This window comes from Gopherus evgoodei, chromosome 5 (assembly GCF_007399415.2).
Source record: "Gopherus evgoodei ecotype Sinaloan lineage chromosome 5, rGopEvg1_v1.p, whole genome shotgun sequence".
NCBI classification, from domain to species: Eukaryota; Metazoa; Chordata; order Testudines; family Testudinidae; genus Gopherus; species Gopherus evgoodei.
In genome coordinates, this window is record NC_044326.1 from 129,534,039 (window position 1) to 129,553,025 (window position 18,987).

The following is an 18,987-nucleotide window of genomic DNA, read 5'->3' on the forward strand; positions in this document are numbered from 1 at the left end:
ACTTCATAGAAAAATGAATGACAGGGATACCTATTCATTCTAATGCCTTATTTAAAATTTTTTTAAATGAAACTGTCAGAGAATTTCCAGGCTGCTACACCAAAATGCTGATGAACTCAATGGTCTTACTACAGCATTAATGTCCAGTTTGCTCCAGAGTAGAGATGGCCTTGTTTGAACAAGAGCTCTGATCATTCCACTTCATGGAAACCTCCCAAATTTTGATTCTTGGCATCCACATAACCTGGGAAGTTTGTCTTCTTCCATGCCTCCTCCCTGATTCCTAAATGTCTCTGGGACTGACCAAAAGTGATTTGGTCACACCCTAAAACAGTAACTGCATTGATCTGGGAGGTGGGGAATCTGATGTTCATGTCAAGCACTGAAAAAAGAGGTACTATTTCTTTTCACTTCCAATCCCAGCTGTCAACTACTTCCAACAAGGTAAAAGGATCTGAATGTTCTACAATGTTATGACTGTATGAGTGTACTACCACAAAGCAATCTAAGCTACTATTTATTGTGAGTTGAACTGGCACCTCAATTAGAAGATGGGGGTGGGCAGCGAAGGAACAGAAAATTTCTCACCAGTAATTTCCTTTCTGCTAACAGCATCTCCCACAAGTCTGGGTGCTGGGGCTGCTCTCCTCTCTGAAGCTTCACGGCAGCAGTTCAGCATTTTGGCTCCACATGCTCTGGCCATGCCTCCTCTGCTCTTGCTTGCTGCCAGATGAGTTATTGTGAGGACCTTGCTAGAGTACGTCTGGTCTTCATGGAAGCTGGAGTGGGGATTCCAGTTTCAGCTCTATGAGATCCAAGAACCAAGGTCTCCTTGACCAATAATGAGTTAAATGAATTCTCATCTTATTTTCTAGACCACCTTCCCCCAATATTGGAAAGGGCGAAAATGCATAAAGTAGGTCCTGTGGCCAATTGTGCAATATGGCATCTGCCCCCCGGCTCTAGGATGTGTCACCTCTCTGAAGGCAAGGAAGCAGCCTCATAGGCTATGAGCTGCAAACAGCTGCTTCCTTGCCTTTGAGATCCTATATTTAGAGCCCTGTGCAGATACAAAATTTGTACCGGCATCCAATCCGCAAAAATGGTCTGTGGAAATCTGCAGATACAGAGCTGCTATCTGTGGATTTGCAGGGCTCTAATGATATGTTACAGTAAGAAGAGGAACAGAATAGAAAATTGAAATCAGCTGTAGAGAAACTGCAAAAAAAGTAGTGCTGTCCCCTATTATAAGTCTTGGTGGACAACAATAGGCTTCAAATACTTAGGCAGGGCTTGAAGATGGAACCTGGTATGATTGGAATAGATGTTGGAATGGGGACATGTAGAATGACCCAGACCAACAGTCATCCTGGACAACAATAGGCTTCAAATACTTAGGCAGGGCTTGAAGATGGAACCTGGGATGATTGGAATAGATGTTGGAATGGGGACATGTAGAATGACCCAGACCAACAGTCATCCAAGCAGTCAACAGGCAAGGGCCACTGCACAACAACTACCACTGCATGAGGAGAGCCAGCTTCTGGCAAAACCCAAGCCAAAACCCAGAGCAGTTTCTGTATGAAGGGAGAAGTGCAGAGGGAAAAGAATTATCAGATGATTTGACTAGGTTGGTAGATAAGATGGATGAAGAAACAGTCTGGTTAACAAAGCACCTTGAGAGACAGAGGCTGCAACTTGTTTGATGAAAGAGAATATAGAAATAAAATGAGAGTGAGCTGGTTAACACCTAGAATGGATGCATTAACGTGTGGAGTTGCCCAGAAACGGTCAACTGCAGCAGGGAAGGGCGTTCCTGCAACCCGTTTGGCACGCATGCAAAAGCAACAGACACTGGGGGAACAAGTTCGTGTTCGTGATAAAAAATACCTGGATTTTCTCTAACCTTTCTAACGCTGGTTAGATCCTTGCTACCAAGGCATCTATTTCTGCCCTCCACAGCTAGAGTAGTCTCATGGCCAGAACCAGGGAACTTTTCTTGGCACTGATGATGAAGCCGTACACCTGGAGGAGACTCGAAGTCCGAAACGTGATCCTATGCATTGCACTGATCCAACTGTCATCCAAGAAAAGGTTCCCTGCAACCTGAGTCTGTTTATTATCATCACCACCAACATATTTGTAAAAACCCTGGGGACTGAGGACAGGCCGAATTAAAGAGAAGGTTACTCAATGTGTGCAGTAATTGAGGTTCTTTGAGATGGTTGTCCCTGCGGGTGCTTGTAATCGGAGATTTGTGGTAGCAGTGCCCAGTTGAGCGGCGCATGCTTTGCAGCCGTCTCACACTGCACCAAGCAGCTACATAACAGTGTGCGGCCAACTGTCCTCCTGTTCCTTCTCTACCTCAGAGAATCAGCCTGAAAGTTCAACGTAGAGGGTAGTGGAGCACCCACAGGGACAACCATCTCGAAGAATTTCTGTTTCTGCACAAGGTAAGAAACCATCTTCTCTTCTTTGAGGCGTGTCCCTGTGGGTGCTCCACTTCAGGTGACTGTTGAGCAGTGCCCCTCAGTGGAAGGGAGGGACTTCAGAGTTGAACTATTGACGGTGGATAACACCGTAAGTTCAAAGTCAGCATCTGATGTTGACTGTTATTCTAAAGCATAGAGGTTAGCGAAAGTACGGACTGATGCCCAGGCAGCTGCTCTGAAAATGTCAGTGACAGGCCACAATCGCTGTCAGTGCTCTGGTGAAGTGTGTGCGAATTCCTGGTGGAAGTTGTAGATCGTTGTTTTGGTAGCACAAATGGATATTTTCAGATATCCATTTAGATAGCCTCTGTTTTGAAATGGTTTGACCCATCGAGCGTTCCGTTATGGAAACTAATAGTCTAGGTGATTTTCTAAATGTTTGTGTTCTTTCACTGTAGAAAGCTAATGCTGTGTGAACACCCAGTGTGTGGAGTGAGGCCTCCCTCCTGTCCGCATGTGGCTTCGGAAAAAATACAGTTAAGTAAATGGGTTGATTTAAATGAAAGGGGAAGGCGACCTGCAGTATGAACTTAGGATGCAGTCACAGGATTACTTTTTATTTAAAGAATGTTGTATAAGGTGTGTGTGCCATTAGGGCACCTAATTCTCCCACTCATCTTGCGGACTTGATGTCAATGAGGAAAGCCACCTTCATAGATAAGTGCAACAAAGAGCAAGTTGCAAGAGGTTCAAACAGTTTTTCCATGAGTCCGTGTAGAACAAGGTTGAGGTCCCACAAGGGTGTAGGGTTTCTTAGTGTGAAATAAGTGTTTTCAATGCCTTTTAGGAGGTGTTTACCTGTCAGGTGAGCAAACATAGTGACCCCGTCCACCTTGTCATAGAAGGAGGTAATAGCAGCCAAGCATACTCTGATGGAGCTTGTGGATAGCCCTGATTTTTTAAGCCCTAATAATAGTCGAGGATCCTCGGTAGGGGGGACGACTGTGGTATGATCTGTTTATCTTGACACCAGGTGCAGAATCATTTCTACATATGGATACAAGTCTCTCTCCTGCTTGGACTCCGACTGTTCAGTAATATATCTTTTACTTCCTCAGAACAGGCCTTCTTGACCCCAGTCAGCCATGGAGTAACCAGGTCTTTAGGTGGAATACTGCAAGGTTGGGGTGACAGAGGCATCCCGTAACTTGTGATAGAAGGTGAGGTACTAAGGGAAGGATTTGAGGCGGTTTCACTGCCATCTGATGCAGGTATGGGAACCACATCTGTCTGGGTCATGTGGGTACAATGAGAATGACCCTGGACTTCTCCTGCCTGATCTTGTGAATGACTCGGCTTAGGAGTGGAGTTGGAGGAAATGAATATATCAGTGGCACCTTACATTTTAAAAGGAGAGTGTCGCCTAGGGAGTGGTTTCCCAATCTCACCCTGGAGCAATATTGTGGGCACTTGGCATTCTGAGCTGTTGCAAATAGATCTATGGTGGGGAATCCCCATAGTTTAAATACGGATTTGAGAATTCCAGGATCTATCTCCCACTTGTGGGTTTGTGAAAAATCCCTGCTTAGTGGATCCACTGTTGTATTCTGACATCCCAGCAGATAAGATGCTGATATCTCTGTTGTTGGTGATGCACCAATTCCAAAGACGTATTGTCTCCATACATAGGGAGTATGATTGTGCTCCCCCTTAGTGGTTTCTATAAAACGGGCATGCTACATTGTCTGTGACAATCTTGATGGCATTGTTCTTGATTAAAGTGAGAAAGTGATTGCATGTATATCAGACTGCCCTTAGCTCCAGTAAGTTTATGTGCAGGTTGGGACTAGCGGCCTGGAATTGTATTGTTGAATAGATGCATCCCCCAACCTATTAGGGAATTGTCATGATTGTCATGCTTGGAGTTCTTTATTGGAAAAGTACTCCTGAGCAGATATCTTTGGTTGTGTCCACCAAGTTAAAGAGTCTTTCACTGTGCATGGCATTGTGGAGCGTCTGTTGCTGAGAGTGTATCAGTGTGGTATATATACTGTTCGAAGCCAGGCCTGCAAACATTTCACATGGAGTCTGGCATGTTTTACAACAAACGTTGTCACTGGCATATGTCCCAAGAGTTGTAAGCATGTTCTGGCGGCTGTTTGTGGGCTGTCCATCACTGCTGAAATTAGGTTGACTAGAGTGATGAAGCATTGTTGGGGTAACATTGCTGTTGCTGTGAAACAACTGAGGTAGGTTCCTATGAATTCCAACTTTTGGACAGGAACCAGTGTGACTTTTGTACATTTATTTGCAACCCTAGGTATGTGAACAGGATTGTCATGCGCTACGGGGTGTTTATTACTTTTTGCTACGTTGCTGCCCTAATAAAGGCAGTTGTCTAAGAATGCAAATATTACCACTCCATGTCTGCAAGCAAGAAGTATGGAAAAACCCTCGGGGCAATGGAAAGGCAAAGGGTAGTACTCTGTACTGGAAATGCTGTTTCCCTAGGGTGAATCTCAGGAATCTTGTGTGTGATGGGTGAATGGTGATATGAAAATAAGCGTCCTGAAGGTCGAGGGCCGAGAGCCAATCTCCCTTCTCTAATGCCAGAATTATTGTGGTTAGAGTCACCATTTCGAAATGTTGTGTTCTCACGAATTTGAGTTTTCGTAAATCCAGGATGGGTCTCTACCCACTGGTCTTTTTCTGAGTTAGAAAGTAATGTGAATAAAAACCTCTCCTCTTGTGTTGCTCTGGTATGGATTTCACGGCACCTAATTGTATGAGGTGGTTTATTTCCTGTTGTCACAAGGGCTCATGAGGGGGGTTCCTGAAGAGGAAAAGGGAGTGGATAGAAGGGATAGACGTAAAGGGGATGGAGTAGCCCTTCTGGATATTCTCTTAAAACCATTTGTCTGTCATGATGGTGTTCCAAATTGGGTACAGGCGGTTTCCGAAGGGTCAAGGGACTGTTTCTGAATCTGGAGTCAGAGAGTGTGGAGATCTCGAGCCCTCAATCACACCTTCAAAATGATTGCCTAGAGGTGGATGGTTGAAACGTCAAAGGCTGATCTTGGTTCTGCTGACATCTGTTCTGTCTTTGTTTACCCCATTGGTCATACTGTCTTTAGGGTTGAGAGTATGGAGTAGCCGGAACCTCTGGTTGTAAAACCAGCCTTGTTTCTTTTTGCTTGCAGGTACATAGATGCCCAGGGGGGTTTAAGTTTTCACTGGAGTCCTTTAAGGTGTGTAAGGACACATCAGTTTTGTTAGCAAATAGTTTTTGACCCTTGAAGGGTAAGTCCTCAACCATTGCCTGGCCCACCCTTGGGAATCCAGAGAAATGGGGCCAGGATGCATGGCCCATGACCATGGATGTGGCAATGGATTATGTTGTCATGTCTGCAGAGTCAAAGGAGGCCTGTAGGGCCATCCTGGCAATGAGAGACCCCTCGGAAATATTCGCCTTATATTGTTCTTTATTGTCATCTGGCAAATTTTCAATAAATTCTCAAGTTTTGGAGAAGAGATTGTTTGTATATTTAGCCAACAGGGCCACATAGTTAGCTATGCAGAACTGAAGTGTAGCTGAGGAACAGGCTTTCCACCCAAAAAGGTCTAGCTTTCCCCAATACTTATCATATGGGGTCATTCAGGACTGGTGTTGTTTCTCCCTTTCTTTGATTGCCTCCACCACTAAGGAGTTTGGTACAGGGTGTGTGAATAAAAATTCAGCTTCTTTTGCTGTTCTATAATATTTTTCCTCAGACCTCTTACACGAGGGTGGAGGAGTGGCTGGAGTCTCCCAGATGATTTTCACAGGCTCCATAATACACCTCTACCCTGATATAACGCTGTCTTTAGGAGCCAAAAAAATCTTACTGTGTTATAGGTGAAACCACGATATATCAAACTTGCTTTGGCCTCGAGCATGTCCATTAATAGTTAGCAAATCATTTTTGTTAGAACCCCACAATGTATGCAGTATGCTGTGCCTCCCAAAACAGCCTGGCTCTGCCCCCTGTCTGACCCCCACCTATTTCCCGTCCCCCTGACCCCTCAGAACTGCCAACCCATCCAACCCCCCCAATCCTTGTCCCGACTACTCCCTCCAGAGACTCTCCACCCCTAACCACCCCTCCCAATACCCCACCCATCTAGCCCCCCCTGCTCCTTGTCCCCTGATCGCCCCCTCCAGAAACCCCCCGCAGCCCTAATCACCCCCAGGACTCCCACACCCTATCCAATGCCCCTGTTCCCTGTCCCCTGACCACCCCACCCCCAGAACCTCTGAACCATCCAGCCCCCACTGCTCCCTGACCACCCCCCAACCTCCTCTGCCCCTTAGCCAAACCCTCGGTCCCAGCCGGGCACCCTTAACACACTGCTCAGAGCAGCGTGTCGAAGCCAGACACACTGATGCGCTGATCCACCGGAACACACAACCCCGCCCCCCAGAGAGCGCTGCTTTACCACATTATATCCTAATTCGTGTTATATCAGGTTGCATTATATCGGGGTAGAGGTGTAGCATCATTTATCGGCAGGGCTATCTTTGCCAGTGGGGATGCCTAGAGCATGTCCATGAGCTTATGTTGGGCTTCTGGTAGCTGTGACAACCAAATGTCTAGAGATACAACAACCCTTTTGAAGAGTTCCTGAAGCTAAAGGCTCCATCCCATCTACTCATCTAGTTCCAACAGCCCCATAAAGTGTAATCTGATCTGGAACAAAAAGCTCACCTTCTGGATATGGGAGTGATAGTGTTTCCTCGGAAGAAAGGTTCTCTGGGTTCTATTCCATCTTCTTCATTGTGCAGAAACACACGGGGAGTGTCAATCATTTTCGACCTCAAAAGACTCAAGAAGTGGAAGAAGAAAACTAAGTTTCAGATGGGGACCCTGGCTTCTCTAGTGTCATCCCTGTCTGGGGGCGGGGGGGGGGGCAGGAGGGGGATTTATTGAATTCAGTAGGTATAGCAGATGCATATCTCCACCACACTGTGCCACCACAGACTTCTGAGGGTTACTCATGGCAAGAACCATTATTTGTACCAAACACTATTTCTTCAAGGAGTGTCCCTGCGGGTGCTGCACATTAGGTGTCTTGACGCCCTGAGCTTGTAATCAGTTGGGCCACGCACACACAGCAGCCATTTCACACCCCAACGAGTGGCTACATAGCATCGTGCAGCCAACCATCCCCCTGTTCCTTCTCTACTGCCTTTGCTGTCCTCTCTGACTTCAGATAAAATTTGTAGATCATTCATAGCGGTAGTGTTAGCTTAGTTGTAGTTAGCTTCCCTATCTCCCTTGCCCTACTCTAATTTATTTAATTTCATCAAAAAAAATTCCCCTTTTTAACTCCCCTGTCTCTCCGGCAGGCGTACAGCCTTAGTCTCAAACAAGGTTTACCCCTGTTTTTTCTGTAAGAGACCAAGTCTCTCATGCAGGGCTGGCTGACCTGGTTTTAAACACTGCCTGACTTGCAGACTCTCCATACCAGTCTCTGACGGCCACGCTCAGGGTGTCCGCTGCCTTAGCGAGACATACATTACTTAAACGTGCCCACTCTGCAGAAAACTGAGAGCCAGGACAAGAAAAGCCAGAGATCTCCAACTGAAGCGCCTCATGATGGAGAAATCCCTCAGACCAACCTCCGACCCTGAGTCCAGGTCACCCCATGGCCAACAGTTGCCAACGGCAGCCTCTGATGGGTTCTGCAACAATGGCTGCCAAGGAGCCTGCTCCTAGAAAGGCTACAAAAAGGCGGTCACAGACATCCCCGCACCAAGAGTCACCTAAAAGAAAGTGATTTCCAGCTGAAAAATCTGCCCTGGTACCAATGGCACTGAGAGCGCCGGGCCACGAGGCACATCCAGCACTGAGAGTTTCCGACAAGCTAAAGACCCTGTGCAGGCAAGCTCTAATGGAGCGCGTCACCCTCAAGTGAAACTTGGCACCCAGGGAGCTAAAGAAGATCTCAGCACCAAGCGGTACAATGGCTCCACCTGCTGTATCGATGCCACAGAGCTCTAAATCCTCAGCACTGGCAGCTTCAATTCATGTTCCTGGGCTGCAGTGGAGGCTCAGAAAGGGTTAAACTGAGGGAGAAGGAGGAGGAGGAGGAGAACACTCGCTCCTTACTGCCCAAAAGCTGCAAGAAACAGCTCAGATTGCTAAATAAGGGCAGAAGCAACAGAAACTGCCATGGTCTGCTGCCACAGAGGCAGAGAATCTGGTGGCAAGTGGTAACAGACCAGGCACGGCCAGAGCCTGGGAGCCAAATGATCTGCCTCCGTGAAGCTGCAACGAAATTAGAGCAGCCCAGACGTCCAGAATTGTGAGACCCTAGGCTGCAGAAAGAAGAACGGCAAGACTGGGTCAGACCAATGGTCTATGTAGCCCAATCTCCTGTCATCTGACAGTGGCCAATGCCAGGTGCTTCAGAGGGAGTGAACAGAGAAGGCAATCATCAAGTGATCCATCCTCTGTTGTCCATTCCCAGCATCTGGCAATCAGAGGTTAAGGACACTCGGAGCATGGGGTTGTATCCCTGACCACAGATGGACCTATTCTCCATGAATTTATCTAACTCTAATTTTACTGAACTTGTGTAACATTTGTGTAACACTGACAGACTCAGTGAGGGATTGAACCGGGGACCTCTGGAGCTTAGTTCATGAGCCTCTACTGCGTGAGCTAAAAGCCAACGGGCTGGTAGCTAAGGCTGTAGAGCAAACTCATTACTCACTCTCTCTCTCGTCACCACTAGATGGGACAGAACACCACACCCAGGTGTGTGGGTTCCATACTTCTCCTAGCTGAGGAAGTGCATCCTGAGCTTCAACGATTTCCCAGTTGAAATCCTGGATGAGCCCCCACTTGTAACGCCGACAGACCCTGGTCGTTAGCAGGCAGGATCAAACCTGGGGCCTCTGGAGCCTAGTGCATGAGCTAAAAGTCAGTTTGCTGTTATAGCTAAGGCTGTAGAGCAAACTCATTCATCTCTCTCTTGCTAAGTGGTCTTGGTGCCGCTAGATGGGACAGAACACCACACCCAGAAGGTGTGTGGACTACACTTGCACTCTGGGCCTCTCAAATGCTAAAGCCAAAACTATGGCAATTCATGCCGCTTTTGAGTTCCTGGATTTTGGAGTCCCTCCCAAGAAATTCTGTCAAAATTAGTTTGCCTGTCCTCCTTAAGGCATTGATAATGGTGCTCTATCACAGATGTTAAAAATGCTTTAAGAAACTTTAGTTAGAGTTTTCGGCCCAACCATCTTAGCTGTGAGGTGCACTTAATTCAGACGAACACTAGCATTCATCTTTCAAGACCCATCACCACATTCAGAGGACCTCTTCAAGCTGTCAACTTCCTCTCAAGTCTCCATCTACATGGTACCTCTAATAGTGGGCCTTAGAGAGCTCTCTTTAGAGCGAGGTTTTCCCCTGTGCTCAGAGGCCAAGACAATCTTTATTACTAACAAATGGTTGTTAGAAACTTGAAAAGTCTAGCTTGTGCAATTTTAAAGAATCCCCATTTCACTGTTACATGAAGTTGTGCCCTATCTAAATGTGGTCTGCTAATCCTTAGCAGTTTTTTCATTCCCTAATGGAGGAAAACCTTCAGCCCCTTGATCTAAAGAAACTTGATTAGATTCTAAGAAACACTGCATTGTTTCTTTGGCTACCAATATTAATTCCCTCCCATTTGCAGGAGTGGTTTGGGTCAGTCAGATGGATCTTGGTCATATTTCAATATGAAGTAATTGCAGGAGCTTTTGGGTTACAGGTTTGTGTTGGACAGGGATGACTTCCTATACAAGGTCCTAGTCAGAGCAAAGGGCACAGGTACATACATTGTGCTCAATCCCAGACACAGGAGGGCCTGGCCCATGTCCCAACCTGAATTAAACCTGTTCGGCCCAAGTAAAGGGAGTTCAGCTGTGATGTTTCTCTTACCTTCCTCAATGACACATTCCCTCCTTTTCCGCTAAGCATGGTTCATGTTAGAACAACAGGGCATCGTTTTCCCTCCTCTTCTTGGATGCACTGTTACAGGAAATCAAACTACCATAGGCTTAACAGAGACCATAATAGTGTTGTTACCATGTAATCTTGCGGTAAGTGTAGCCTACATCAAGATATTGTGTATGAAAATGGGTGGGTTTTGGGCTACAGCAGAAAAACTGCTCACATCTATTCCTCTACTTGATTCTTTCATGAATCCTAGGAAACTTTAACAGTAACTATACTATCTCCCTGTATGTTGCGTATCCAGGCTGTGTGTTTGTGTGCATGTTAAATACTGTAATTAGCTGTAGCACAGGCATCAGAATAAGCTCCACCACACACGGTCCCCACAGAAGTCTTACCAAAATGCTGACATCTTTAACTGGAAAGACCACTTTAATAGTTCTCAGCATCCCCCTCCAGCAAGACCTGGTGTTGCAACAACCCCAGCCCATTTCCTTCCAGCCAAATCAGACTCCATTCTGTCCCTTTCTGGAGCTATAAACAAAGTCCAGCAAAACAATCTTCACACCTGACATAAACCAAAATAGTTTCCTGCCCCTCCTGGGCTCAATGCTCAGTCCTTCACCCTTCTTCCAGAAAGCTGGCTCTCAGATTTCCTCCCCTCAGAGTTCACACTTAGCCAACACACAACGGGTACCCACTGCTTCCCACTGGGCACAGCCTTCCTGCTTTGAGTCTGCCCTAGCTCAGTTCCAGCCCTCCCTGAGGAGCCAGCCAGACAACCTGCCTCTCTTAGCTCCCTTTGCTGTCCGCTGCTTCTCCTGGGAACTTGGCCTCACACCACTCAAGGAGCAAACCCTCATGTGCAATCCACCCAGCTGAGCCTGCTAATGAACCTATCTAAACCCCAGCTGACCAACATCATTGGGGGGGGCTAAGGGAGGCAGCTCAGCTGGCACATGTGTGGCTGGCTTTGACCCCCTTTAAAGGGACAGCCAACCTGTAACAACCACCTAAGAAGAATGAAAGGTTTTCTATGCCTGTTCAATCACTGGGTCCTGTGCTGAGACTGCTAAAGGTGGTGCCAACTGTTTAACGTAAGACCATAACCAGCCAACCAGCTGTTGGTAACTTTCACTCAAAAGCGAACTGAGCTGGATTTGAAAAGGGACCTACAGATGAAAAAAACCTCATTAGCTGCCTTTTAACAAAGCGTCTTTTATAGATGCGCATCATTTTTTGAGACTAGGTCTCTGAATCAAGCGATGGTGACTGAAGGACAGAACACCCAGCCATATCACCACTAATATGGGGTACTCATTAGCAGTGACTAATACTGGTTTCTTCCCTTTCACTTTACTGTTACATTTGAATAGGGGTAACATTAATATTGCCATTAGTCTTCGATAAAGCCCTACATTTACCCCCGTCTGCTCTGGGGTTTTAGTAGATTGGCCCAGAGTAGTTTTATCCTAAAAAATGGTTAGAAAATCAATTGCAGGGCAGAATCCGTATAGCAAGCATATAGACAATATTTAGTCTTCTAGCCAGGAATGAAAACTGGCAACATTTGGCTTCCCTACCCTATTAAGAATCTGAATGTTCACATCTGAAAATCTTCTGCAGGAAGGAGTCAAATAAATATATTGCATTCATGGAATTATAAAAGAATGTGTAATCCACTGGGATTTATTGCTTTAAGAGAAAGCAGATTATTAGGCAGCAGATTTGATAAACAAAGAAAAAAATATTTCAAACAGAATGAACTAGGGACCAAAATCAAGTCTGTAGCAGTGAAATGGTAAAATGCCATAAAACTCAATTAGTGATTAAATGGAGAACGTTAACTGCAGCTCATCAGGAATATGATATTACACAATTAGTTGTTTAAGGATGTCTGCAAAATCACTATCACATTTGATTATTTATTTAATAACAATCGCAAGTATTTGATGATGTACATCAAGTTCACAGAAAAATTAAAATTCTCTGTTTAGTGGTACACAAAAAAGCTTTAGAAACTTCAAGTCTAACAAGAAATGGAAGTGTAATTCAGAAAAGTGCACTTAAAGCTGTAGGCCAGCAATTTAAAAATAGCTTGTATGCTGTTTACTATTAGAGGATGCCCTAGTCACACAAACAAACTGGGTATACACACAATTATTTGATTTTCCTTTTGAAAGAAGTACTGTAGAAAAATAACTGGGCATCTGCCCCCTGACATTTTTCTCATGTCTCTCTGGCATTTTTAGGGGCTTTTGTTCATATTCTCTTTTCCAGTCACATGAAAATGATTGTGGCTGCAATAATATTTTTTTTAAAAAAGTCACACTGACTCCAAGAGATATGTACTGTGTGAGTGCATGTGTATATTTTTATATATAAAAATACACCATATAGTACAAAAATCTCCAGATAAACTATTTGTTATTCTCACAGTAGTAAATATATCCATTTATTTTCACAGTGGGTATCTCATCTTACTAACTGGAACATGTTAACAATGAAAAGATATTTCCGTAAGTGTGGGACACACTAAATTAGGTCCAGCTCTGGTATAGTGCAAGGCAGTAAAAAGCAATGCAGATCTCCCAAAACTGACGCTTTGGGGTTTGCAGAGAAGCTAAACTTATTTTCAATGACTCTTGCCCTTAGCCAAGAAGGGCTTATTAGTACCTTCTGACAAGATGTGCAATCTCAGAAAACCCACTCAATGCTTGTTAAGACAAATAGCTAGTGCATTGCAAGCTGGGGTGTAAATGTACACCATGCTAGCGTGCTGTGCACTGATGGACTGTGTGGACTGCTATCATGGCACTACGTTCCCTAAGTGCTTGGACCTACTGCAGTTCGAAAGTAGTTGATTTGCGAAGATCTCCCGTACTGCCTTTTATATATTCTAGAGGGAAGGATCAAACCCTAAAATGATACTCCCTGCTGGCTAACCAAAAAAAAGTGACAATTCCCTACCTGCCTCTCATGGTCTTATACGGCATCGTGGTACAAATTTATCATAGTATGTTTTTTCCAGTACTTCAGGTATGGTCATGATATAATAATCCTTTTTAAAATACATACATGCATTCATACATACACACAGAGTACAGGCAAAGGTATATTTTCCCCAGTGACACCAGTTACTTTGTTTCCATTAATAGATCTTAATGGAAATTAAACTCAAGGTCAATATCTTCACTGGCCAAGTCTACTGCACAGCAAACCAGGCAAAGCCAGGTTTGTAAGGCATGCTTATATAGTCTCTCTCCACCATCGCCACCAAAAAATCACTGTAACAACAGAAACATATTAAAAATAAGTCATGTCTGAAAAAGATCTGCTATATAAGTAGAGTACATAAATCAAGGTATATTAAGGCCATTAGGAAGGAAAGATCATAATAATGAAAGGTCAGAGAAATGTGCCAATTTTGGAATTACTTGGTTTTACAGTATTTTTGTCTCCCTTGGTCATTCATTACTGAGTCTCATTTCATCTAACCTATACCTTCCTTCTGTGGCAAGAAGAAGAAAGAAAACATTTAAAATATTCTCCATCTTGAACAGGTGTCAGGATAAAAGTCTTCGAAATCTAATTGGGATGGCAGTAATCTGCCTTCTATGCTCATTTTAACTGATATTCTAAGACAGGAGGTATCTTAGTACATAACCTTTTTTTGGGCCTAATGTTCCCCCCATTGAAGTCAAAGGCAAACTCTCTTTCACTTAAGAGAGCCAGAGTCAAGAATCCCTTTGTGCAGACTGTTATATTCAGAGATATAATTCCTGTGTGTGAGCTATATCTATGACTAAAAAATGATTTTTTCAATTTCAGACAAATGTTTGGCAGGTAGTTAAGATCATTCTACACAAATGAAAGCCATGACCTTAGTGTTCTAGACCCGCGATTTACTATAATCTCCCAGTCCACATTACAGGATTTACCCCTCCCCCCCATGAGTAATCTGATCACTTTTGGAATTAACACCTTCCAACAACTAATTAGGTATGTGTGTGATATTTCAATAAAGAGCTACGTAAAAGCAATTTCGTGTGTTTCTTCGTAAATCAATGTTAACCTGAGAGCCAGAAAAAAATGCAGGCTCGACATCTGCTTCTTGGCACAAGAATAGGAAAGATTAATAGGGACAGAGTCTAAAAACTGGAATATTCAGATGCAGATAGAGGTTACCCATTTTTAACTGTCTCTCAAAGCTAAACATTTTAGCACGAGAAGGACATCTCTAACTCAGCAAGGCTTTGTATTTGAATTTCATCTGTTTTGTCAGAATAAAGGAAAAAGAGAGGAAGAGAAAGAGATAAAGACCCATGTGTGTATCTTATTTCTGTTGTCTAGGACCAGAGACATGAATACTTTAGCTACAGGTGGTTTCTAGTCAATCCAAAAAAGCAGTCAAAGAAAACTGAATAAAGCCAGCAAAGGAGAGCAGCCATTTGTTTTAAGAAGTCTCCTTTTTATTTTTGTGCTCGAAAAGAGCCAGACTCCTCTGGAAAAATCTATGGAAGAGTCTGCACCTAACTGTATTTTTCTTAAGACTTTCGGAAGAAATGTGTTAATCTAGATTTTAGCTAATCCAGAGAGTGAGTGAGTGTGTCTGGGGGGAGGGGGGCAGGTGGATAGGAAGGGAACACTCACTGCATCTGCATATACAATTCATTCATCCATTGATTTGTCTCAAATAATTTAAAACTTGGCTTTTTGTGCAAAATGTCAATATTCAGAGCAAGATATACCATGGTGACATAAACAAAGAAGACCCGATTCCTTCCATCTAGTGTCTAGTCATTTACGCCTGCAAAAAATGAATGTGAAATGGGTGTCAAATACCACCACTCTGATTTCTGCTCACTTTGCAAAAGGTGGAAGTGACTAGACACAAGGTACAAGACAGTGGAGAATCAGGCCCATATACAGGTAGTATATACTTTTATAACAATAACTAAATCATGTATTCACCAAGTGGATTAGCATCACCAGCCCATCATGACATACTGTGTGCTATACTTTTTAGCATTCTCATGTGCACCTATTGGCTTAAGAGGTACTTTGTAGCAGGAAGTGGGTCCTGTCTGTAAGGCCTTGTGGTGTGAAATGCAGTTTACTGGCAGAATAGTAATCAGCATCTATAAGCTACCTGCTGCTTACTGCTTCTCTTCTGAAACTCTGTGGTTTCACGGTATAGCTTCTTCATAGCTCAGTGCATTTAGCAGAAACTCTGATAAAACAGACGAAGTACAATAATAGAGTTGTCAGAACTTAAAAGAATATTATGTGACAATTTCATAATTGTTTAAAAACAGTTTCTGAAGATATACACAGATTTTGTTTGGAATAAAAATCCAAGAGAAAAAAAAAGTGGTATTCTCAGATGCAAACCCTAATTGATAATTGAATAGAACTGATTTGTAATCTTTACGTGTTTTCACTTGCTGCCAATTTTACTGATGATCTGATATACTCCTGCTGTGCTAGACATGGCATCCAGGTAAATCAGCCCCTCTTGTCAAATGTACTGTGTAGTCTTCAAAGTGCTGCAAACGCTGGCTGTATTCCTGCTACTTTGTTACCCATGATTTTATCTGGCAAACCAATATATTCTCTATATCTTTAGTTTTAACTCTAGACTTTCATTGTGCTATTTTATATTAATGGCACTTACTGTAAAAATATTAATGTTCAGGCACACAAAAATCGCCTTCCACCTCTACTTGTGCACCAGTTCTCAAACCACCACCATACTCTGAAACCTTGAGACGCAATCCTTTGAGTAGGTTTCTTTGTTAGGATTAGAAAAGAGCTTTCATTTAGAAGGTGGAGACTGAAGAATTTCCAGCAGATCATGGATACCAGCACATACATATTATCTCAGGTCTCAGAGAGAGTCAAAGGTTTGTATCATAGAAGGATTCCATTCCATCAGACTAACTGGATGCATCATGGCAGACCTCCTTCCATGGTTTTCCCCCTCGCCTGCAAGCGGAAAGGCCATGCAAAAATGCAGAACAGTATATTTCATGGCTACAAAGTCAGTGGCTGAAACAATAGCTCATGTCGGATTCCTCTTCTGCTCTGGAAATGCGCTGTCCTGTTGAAATGCTTCCTCCTTTTTCTAGGTGTTTTGTACAATACAAAAACACAGGATTTAAAATTCTGGGGGAATGCTGGGCATGCAGTACCGAGGCTGAATAAACTGTACGAAAAATCAGTTTCCTGTCAATTCAACCAGATGAATTATTACACTATTTAAAAACAAAGTTAAATAGTGCAGGGAATGAGAAATAGTCTGGTGGGAACACTTACTGTTTGGAAGGAAATGGAGCTGCCCCAAATGGATCTAACTCTAATGCCTGTTGCTGCTGGGCCTGCTGTGGCGTTACACTCTGCACAACCAGTTCTGTGAAGGGCACTGCACCAAAGTCATCTGTTTTTAGCCCATCACCACCGTGAACGGCCCCGTGCAGGGAGCTCTGTCGAGGTCTACCAGGCACTACTATATTATGGTCCCCACGGTTGTCAGCCAGTCCTTGATGTTGTGGGTTCCGCATCAAGTCTGGTGGGTGGAAAGGTTTGGCTCCAAAGGGATCCAGCAGATTCTCGTCCGCTTGCAAAGGGTTGCCTCGATCTTTGCTGTCAGTCATTGCAACGCTTATGTTTTCCTTGGAGTCGGAGATAGTTAGGAATTCGTTGCTGCTTTGGGAGTCCCTGCGGCCAGTTTTTTTGTGCCTGCGGGCTCTCTCTGGGGTGCGGTAGCTGGGTTTCAAAGCCTTCTTGGTGCTGGTCGGGGTGCCATGGTGGCGCTTACCATTGCTTTTGGGCACCTCCTGTTTCATGCGTCTTTGCCGGGAGGAGAGTTTCTGCAGATTCCGCTGCTGCTTCACCTTCTGTTGCTGCTGGCTCCCTGTAATCTCCTCAAAGGGGACAAGCCCAAAGAGGTCCTCTCTGCTTTCACTGCTCTTTGGGGTGGGAAGAGGCTGGAAAGGGGTGCAGCCAAAAATATCCACACTTCGGGGAGAAGTAGAGGTGGTTTGGGTCTCAGCTCCTACAACTGGGCCATCTGCCTGGGCCACCTTCTTGTTGAATGGGGCTTTGGTGAAGACATCAAAGTCATCCTGCTCTTGCCTCAGGCCAAGAAAAGCTGGCTGAGGCGAGAAATCTGTGTCACTCTTTTCTCTTGGCTGAGGTTGCTGAGTCTGAAGAGCAAAGAAAGGGACAGCTCCAAACACATCAAATTCTTGGCCAGGGCTTACCTTGGCCATAGTACTTGGTAACTCAGACAGGGAAGAGAGTGCTACATTGGGTTCTCTGTCTTCATGACTGCCACCCACCTCTCTGTATCTACCACAAGGGATCCCTTCCATGGGCTTTCCCTTGGTGCGATCGGAATCGGAATCAGAACTCTGCTTTTCTTCCTCCTCTTCCTCCGCCTCATCTTCAGAGTCCATAAGGAGAGGCCGATGGCCAAAGTTCTCAGGTTCTGTATCATTGTCATCATTAAAGTCTCCATGCTCCCCCTGTAAGACATCTTCATCCTCCTGTTCTTCGTCTTCCTCACTGCTCTTGGGAGAAGGAGGATCAGATTCAAAGTCACTCTCTGACTCATCATTTCCTTTCTGCACTTGTCCCCCTGCAGTTTTTCTTCCTGGATGGTGCTCTCGAGAGGCTTGACTTGATTTTTCAGCCTTGTTTGGGCTCCCTAAATTATTTTCTTGGCTGCTGGCTGAGTTGTCAGTGGCCTTTCCTGGAGAACCTGGAGGGCCAAAGAAAATATAAAACAACCTTAAATTCACTTTTACAACAAACAGTTCTTATTTCACATACACCATATAGATATGTAGAAGGGTGCAGGTGCATTCAGATGTGCCTCTTTTGCAGTTACTCACAGAAGAGAGACTGAAAGTCCACACAGAATTTCAACTTTTGATCTGACACTAATGAAACAGGTAAACTGTCCGACCTTTGTGCCCATAGGTTACTTCTAATACATCTGGTCTGTGGGAACAGCACCGTTTCTCTCCTTTGACAGCTCTTGGTATCAATCTTCAAAAGATAAGGCTACAATATAAACAAGTAGGGCCAGATCTAAACAATGCAGCTCCTACTGAAAATGATGGGAACTGCTGGGTGATGAGCGCTTTGAAAATCTTTCCGTTTCTTTAAGATTCCTACGTGGAAGCCGGTGGGGTCCTGATCTTTTCAAAATCTAGCCTGCAAAGCTCAATTAATGGAAAAAAAAAAGTCTACCGGTGTGAGCTAGTCACATTTCACCTAATTTGTCCAGTTTCTGTACACCATGTAACAAATACGCCTTCCTACCAATCACAAATCAGAAGGCAATACAGTTGCATGACAGCATTTGACTTTGAAGAGGCTTCTTCATTTTTGGAAGACAAATGTGGACACCACCTTACTGGACATGTGCACTGTACAGCTGCAGAGGTACTGGTCTGTAGCAATACTGATGTTTTTATATTGATATAGAACTGCAGTATAGACTGATAGCTATTGCAGCATCCTACATCAGTGGACAACTACATCAGTGGACAACTTATGCTTGG

The 18,987-nt window shown here is 44.3% G+C and overlaps 1 protein-coding gene across 1 annotated transcript in view; it reads right to left on the minus strand.

The window, feature by feature from the left end:
* Positions 1-12,074: 12,074 nt before the first annotated feature.
* The window catches only part of BMP2K (BMP2 inducible kinase), a 116,264-nt gene continuing 109,351 nt past the window's right edge, over positions 12,075-18,987 (minus strand). The window contains 1 exon segment of the mRNA XM_030565116.1: positions 12,075-18,179. Within this exon segment, the coding sequence (XP_030420976.1) occupies positions 16,729-18,179 (1,451 nt within the window). The 3' untranslated portion in view covers positions 12,075-16,728.